The 5,456-nt window shown below is 41.7% G+C and overlaps 1 protein-coding gene across 3 annotated transcripts; it reads left to right on the top strand.

Moving 5' to 3' along the window:
* The first annotated feature begins 565 nt into the window (after window positions 1–565).
* acmsd (aminocarboxymuconate semialdehyde decarboxylase) lies at window positions 566–4,966 on the top strand. Of its 3 annotated transcripts, XM_088315470.1 has the most exons (12): window positions 566–598; window positions 682–755; window positions 838–973; window positions 1,556–1,600; window positions 2,276–2,372; window positions 2,456–2,505; window positions 3,079–3,315; window positions 3,475–3,568; window positions 3,764–3,859; window positions 3,939–4,111; window positions 4,201–4,299; window positions 4,546–4,966. In XM_088315470.1, exons 3-12 carry the CDS (start codon window positions 917–919, stop codon window positions 4,606–4,608), a joined length of 1,011 nt encoding a protein of 336 aa, XP_088171596.1. In that variant the 5' UTR covers window positions 566–598; window positions 682–755; window positions 838–916; the 3' UTR covers window positions 4,609–4,966. The 3 variants fall into 3 exon arrangements, 2 of the variants coding, with proteins under 2 accessions (XP_088171596.1, XP_088171595.1); XR_015846519.1 differs by lacking the exons at window positions 566–598; window positions 682–755 and having other exon boundaries at window positions 782–973; window positions 3,939–4,133; window positions 4,546–4,587; XM_088315469.1 differs by lacking the exons at window positions 566–598; window positions 682–755 and having other exon boundaries at window positions 785–973.
* Window positions 4,967–5,456: the final 490 nt, after the last annotated feature.

Here is a 5,456-nt window from a genome sequence, read left to right on the forward strand (position 1 = left end):
AATATGTCCAGTGTACAATGGAATCTCAAGACTATCAAGGCATCCTGGAGCAAAATGTGCAGTTTGTCGCCAATCCTGAGACAGGTGGAAAAGTTCCACTTCTTTTGTTCATTTGTCGGTCTTTTGGACAAAACGGGATTTAAACTTTAAATTAGGATTCATTAAAGCATCATATCGCCACATTTTGTTTGTCCGTGATACATCGAATATTGCTCTTCAATGCACCTCCAATCGTCGATGGCAGGCTGCTTCTATCTTGTGACACCAAATGGCCACATATCCTCTCATGGGGATCACATGATCAGAAGTGCAGACAGGCCGACGCACTTTCCTGAGAGCTGAAGCTAACACAATTGGCTTCCACGCATTGTAACCACAAACGGAGTAGCTGGTAGGTCAGAGCAAAATCATTTTCAGCGTGGTTTTTCTATAGCGCTCGAACATGTGACAGCTGAGGGACTGTCCGTTAACAACCACGACGACAAGCATGACGAAACAATGGGTGAGAAAATACAATGTTGTCGAAACAGCACATGATGCCACAGAACTGGACATAAATACCGTCCCGTGAAGTTCTGATCCACATGCCGTATATATTGTAAGGGTGACCAAGTGTTTTTAATCGAATGTACCCAGTTACATTTGATCACTCGCTGGTTTTTGGTACGTATCTCTGCCCAGATGCCTGACAGTCCAATCTGGCGGTGGACTCAGTGAATTCCGAAAGGGGATGACGACAAAATCATCCCACGGAGGTAACAGCATGCTTGTAATCTCAAGGTTAATAAATGACAGCAGCAGTTATTCACCTGACGGTCATTTGCTTTCCAACGCGAGGGTTGGACTGCCTTTGCCGGATTTCCTCGCTGTTATTAAACCGAAAGTGCTGCTATCAGACCTCCACACGTCGCAAAGGATGAAGGTTGATATACATAATCATATTTTACCAAAGGAATGGCCCGATTTGAAGAAGGTAGGGAGATAAACGCCACATTCACGTGACACACCTTTGAATGTACTTCTTATCGTGTGGAGAGGAGCGTCAATCCACAGAGTCCATAAAATCAGATTTTCTGTGACTCAGTCACAAATGTCTTTTTCTTAATGCCATGAAAGACCTCTGAACAATTTCCAGTTGTGTTAAACTGCAGAGCTCACTCCATATATCAGCAGCGTTAAACTGTAATCAATAACGATAGCCACGCTCAGATGTTGCTAATCATTAGCCAACTTTATTGCAATAGAGGAGAGGCAAGTTTTTTTTTCCTTTATGCTTTAAAATGTACAATAGAGCGCACGGTACTTGACATTAATCCAATCTGACGAACTCTAAATGGATCATAAAAGTTACAACAAAAGCTCACACACACCACAAACAACCTTTTGACCGTAATATTGAAAATTTTCACACAATAAGTTGAAACTTTCACTTCATGTAGTAGATGGAATGGTTTGTGTGTTTGATCCGAGCCTCAGAATTTCAATTTGTTCCATATGAGGGAGCGCCAACACTGTTTCGATACACATTCTGATGCAGCGCGCACGTGTGTTTCAGAGGTACGGCTACGATGGCTTCGTCCAGCTTCACCACCACTGCAAGGTGAGTCAAGTGCATCAGCGCACCTGCAGAATTGTCGGCAACGCTACAAAACATAGCATGGCGACTCTCACGCGCACAAGACGGATACCTTTTGGTCTCACCCTCCCACCAAGCAAGGAGAGATGTCCGTGGGTGATGAAAGGATGACGAAATCAAAATGTCAGTCGGTGCATAATTTAAGATAATGCACTGACTTCAACTTTAAATTATTTTACCGTACAATAAACGTGTTAATGTTTATGAGCGCAATATGACTGCATTCATTTATTTGCTTTCAAACATTTACAATTATTTTGCTACAATAATCTTCCTTCCTGTTAATGTTTTACAATATCTCAGATATATTCTAATTAGATTAGAGGTTCATCAACTGTCTGAGACTCAATTTTGGGTCGTCATCAAATCATGTCTCAAAGGCTCATTGGCTGTCTGCTGCCCTCATGTGGCTGTTGTGCAGCCAACAAGAGTTCAAACTTGTTTTTTCGTTCAACTGACGTCAGCAGTCGCAGAAGGTCAAGGAAAATCGGAGGTTAGGCCAAAGGGACCTTTTAAAGAAGGCACTTCCAAGTATAGTACGTTATTTAAAAAGTCAGCTTTTCCGCAAAATGGACACATTATGGAAATGTTATTTTCCAATGTGATCAACATAACTTTAGAATTGCAACTGCGTTTCAGGGTGAGGCGAAGATGATGAAGGACGGTAAGCTGTTTCGTGTGATCCAAGAAAACGGCTGGGATGCAAACGCACGAATACGAGACATGGATCAACATGGTAAACGTCTGCGACGCGCCACTCTCCGAGCACAAAACTCACGAATGAACTCAAATGGAGTTTTTGATGATCACAATATTCAGGTGTCACCGTTCAAGCCCTTTCCACCGTTCCTGTCATGTTCAGCTACTGGGTAAGACACACCGGGCCAGCACCTTCAAAATATCGATTTGAATTGATTTTTCTTTTCACAGCCCAATATCGATTCTTAAAACCATATATCGATACTTATCATAATGTCCTTTCCCCCATAAATTTACATGAGTTCACGTGTCACGTGAGATCACTACGCGAAAGTAGCGTCTCAAAGAAAATGGCGGAAGCAGTGAAGTCATGCGCGAACGAACATGAAGGTGCATTGGCTTACATTCTTAATGCAAAAAATATTTTTACAAATGGACATAGTTACAGCAAGAAGTTTGTACTAATTGCAGCATTAGTTCTTCTGAGAATGCCTTCCATACCAAAGTCAAATTGGACTGCGTGAAATCCTTGATTGAATCGAAAACCAACCAAAGTGAATGGTGAATCAAAAATGGATTCGAATCGGGCCCTTGTGTATCAAATCAAAGACATTTGGGGAATTTGAATCGATGCCTCGCCCTAATCAGTAATACAGAACAGCGATTCATGAAGCCACTTATCAACGATCATCAACTTAGCGGGAGTCACAACAACAAGGTGAATCCAGCTCTTTCATTTTCAGGCCAAACCGCATGACACCCTGGATCTCTGCACCCTTTTGAATAACAATTTAGCCCAAACGGTGCGCAGCCACCCCAAACGCTTTGTGGGCCTGGGAACGCTCCCCATGCAAGCGCCCGACCTGGCCGTGCTGGAGATGCGGCGTTGCGTAAGGCAGCTGGGTTTCCCTGGAGTGCAGATCGGCTCCCATGTAAACAAGTGGGACCTCAACGCGGCTGACCTTGATCCCTTCTATGCTGTAAGAATGTTGGTAGAACTCTTGCGATCGTGTTTGTAAATGAGCCAATATTTACAGCTCACCATCCCCCACGGTTTGATACCTTCATGACCTTCTTGGAGGGAGGTCATGTTTGTGCTCGTTAAGAAATACTGATGCCGCAGTCTGTTTCCCATGCAGGAAGCCGAAGAGCTGAATTGCTCCATTTTTGTTCACCCCTGGGACATGCAGACGGAGGGGAGGATGGCTAAGTATTGGCTGCCCTGGCTGGTGGGTGAGGGAAATGGAGGATATATTGGATATTGCGTCCCGGTCTACTCAATTAAAGTGTGCGCGCGCGCGTGTGAATTAGGTGACGCAAACACTGTTTGCTATTATTTTAAAATATATGGCTGAGGAATTATGGGAAGGGCATATGTTTGTAAAATTAATTCACAATAAAAAACACATTTCTTTGTTGATCCAAAAGGCATGCCGTCAGAGACAACAATGGCTATCTGCTCAATGATTTTCGGGGGGGTTTTTGAGAGATTTCCAAAATTGAAAGTCTGCTTCGCTCACGGAGGTAAATAATATGTTCCATACAAGCGAGATCACGTTTCATCTGTGACAATAAAAATGTATTCCTTTTTTTTTTTTACCAGGAGGCTCCTTCCCATTCACCATCGGTAGAATTGAACACGGCCACAAAGTTCGGCCTGACTTGTGCGCCGTGGACAACAAGACCAATCCCCGGAAATACCTGGGTTCTTTTTACACCGACTCTCTCGTTCATGATCCCGTCTCCCTCAAGTTGCTGACCGACGTCATCGGGAAAGTGAGCTGCCGTGTGTCGTCTTGTAGGTGGTCAGAAAAGACTCCTGCACTGGACAGTGTGCGGGGAGCTTGATCTCTTTTCTTTCTCAGGATAAAGTGATGCTTGGAACGGATTACCCATTCCCGCTGGGCGAGCTCCAACCTGGATCTCTGATTGAGTCGATGGAAGAATTTGATGAAACACTAAAGGTGGTAATCAAATCATGTTTGATATTGTTCCTCACCTTAGGAAGGCTCATCTGGTGGAGTGGTGGTTTCCCGTTGTCACAAAAATATAATCCTAGACACATACCTGGCTGTATCCCAATCTACGTCAATGAGTATTTCCATGACCCTTTGTTTGAGAACATGTAGCTACGAAACTGACCAACCAAATCACTGATCAATGAAAACAAAACAAAATAAAATTGATGAGTATTGTCTTTTTGTTTACAGGACAAACTACTTGCTGGGAATGCACTGGAATTTTTGGGCCTCAAAAAAGAACAATTTGAGTAAAAAGAAGACTGACGCTAACCTTCGATGGAGTTGGACTCTTTAATTCATATTCGACTGAGTTTGTGCTGTTGTCTAATTAGTCATTTTAATGATTCAATTCCAGAATTTTATTCTGAAATCCAACTAGTGAGAAAAGAAACTACCGTACATGAATGCATTTGCCCTAAATAGAATACTGACTGGTTTCTTAAGCAGACTTTTTAATGCAGCTCGTTTAAATAAAAAAAAGGTATGCTGTGCTCGGTTGTTTTATTGCACAAACAGAAAAAGATTAATCATATCCATTTCTGTAAACTATATGAACTAAAGTTGTCAAATGTGAAATACGAATGATCAATAAAACAAATTGTAACAACAATGGTAACTAACTTTTCTGTTATTCTTATTAATGTGACAGACAAGCTCCTTTGACAATGAAACATATAGCATGCTATAGAGATGAAGTTAGCAATTCAATTTCTTAAAATTAGGTGATTCAAAAACCTCTCACCCAGATTTCATACATACCTTTGGTAAAAATGACTTCCACAAACTTAATGATGGAGGTCAAGCTACAATGCCAAAATACAATCTTGCTTTTGAGCACATCGACAAAGACGGGAAAAATTATATGTGTTTAGCCTTAAACAAAAACAGAAATGAACGATTCCCAAGCTTGTCTTTCCGTTTCAAGGCTTGTTTACCATCCCTATTTCGACATCCAACATGGCGGACAATACATACTGATTACAAGAACATACTGTTTTTTGTTTTTCTTTGTTTTTTGTTTTGTGCGTAAATTAAGTTGATTCCAATCATTTAATTTCGATTCGACTTTTAAATCTTTTTTGCTTTTTCGGGGTTTCCGG

Source organism: Idiotropiscis lumnitzeri, chromosome 14 (assembly GCF_059441095.1).
Source record: "Idiotropiscis lumnitzeri isolate Australia: NSW breed Sydney's pygmy pipehorse chromosome 14, RoL_Ilum_1.0, whole genome shotgun sequence".
NCBI lineage: Eukaryota > Metazoa > Chordata > Actinopteri > Syngnathiformes > Syngnathidae > Idiotropiscis > Idiotropiscis lumnitzeri.

What these genes read in the sequence shown, in the direction of transcription:
- acmsd (XM_088315470.1), top strand. Translation starts at nt 917, where the DNA reads ATGAAGGTTGATATACATAATCATATTTTACCAAAGGAATGGCCCGAT. An exon ending in AGCTTCACCACCACTGCAAG is followed by an intron (nt 1,601 to 2,275) that starts GTGAGTCAAGTG and finishes ACTGCGTTTCAG; the next exon opens with GGTGAGGCGAAGATGATGAA. An exon ending in TGACCGACGTCATCGGGAAA is followed by an intron (nt 4,112 to 4,200) that starts GTGAGCTGCCGT and finishes TTTCTTTCTCAG; the next exon opens with GATAAAGTGATGCTTGGAAC.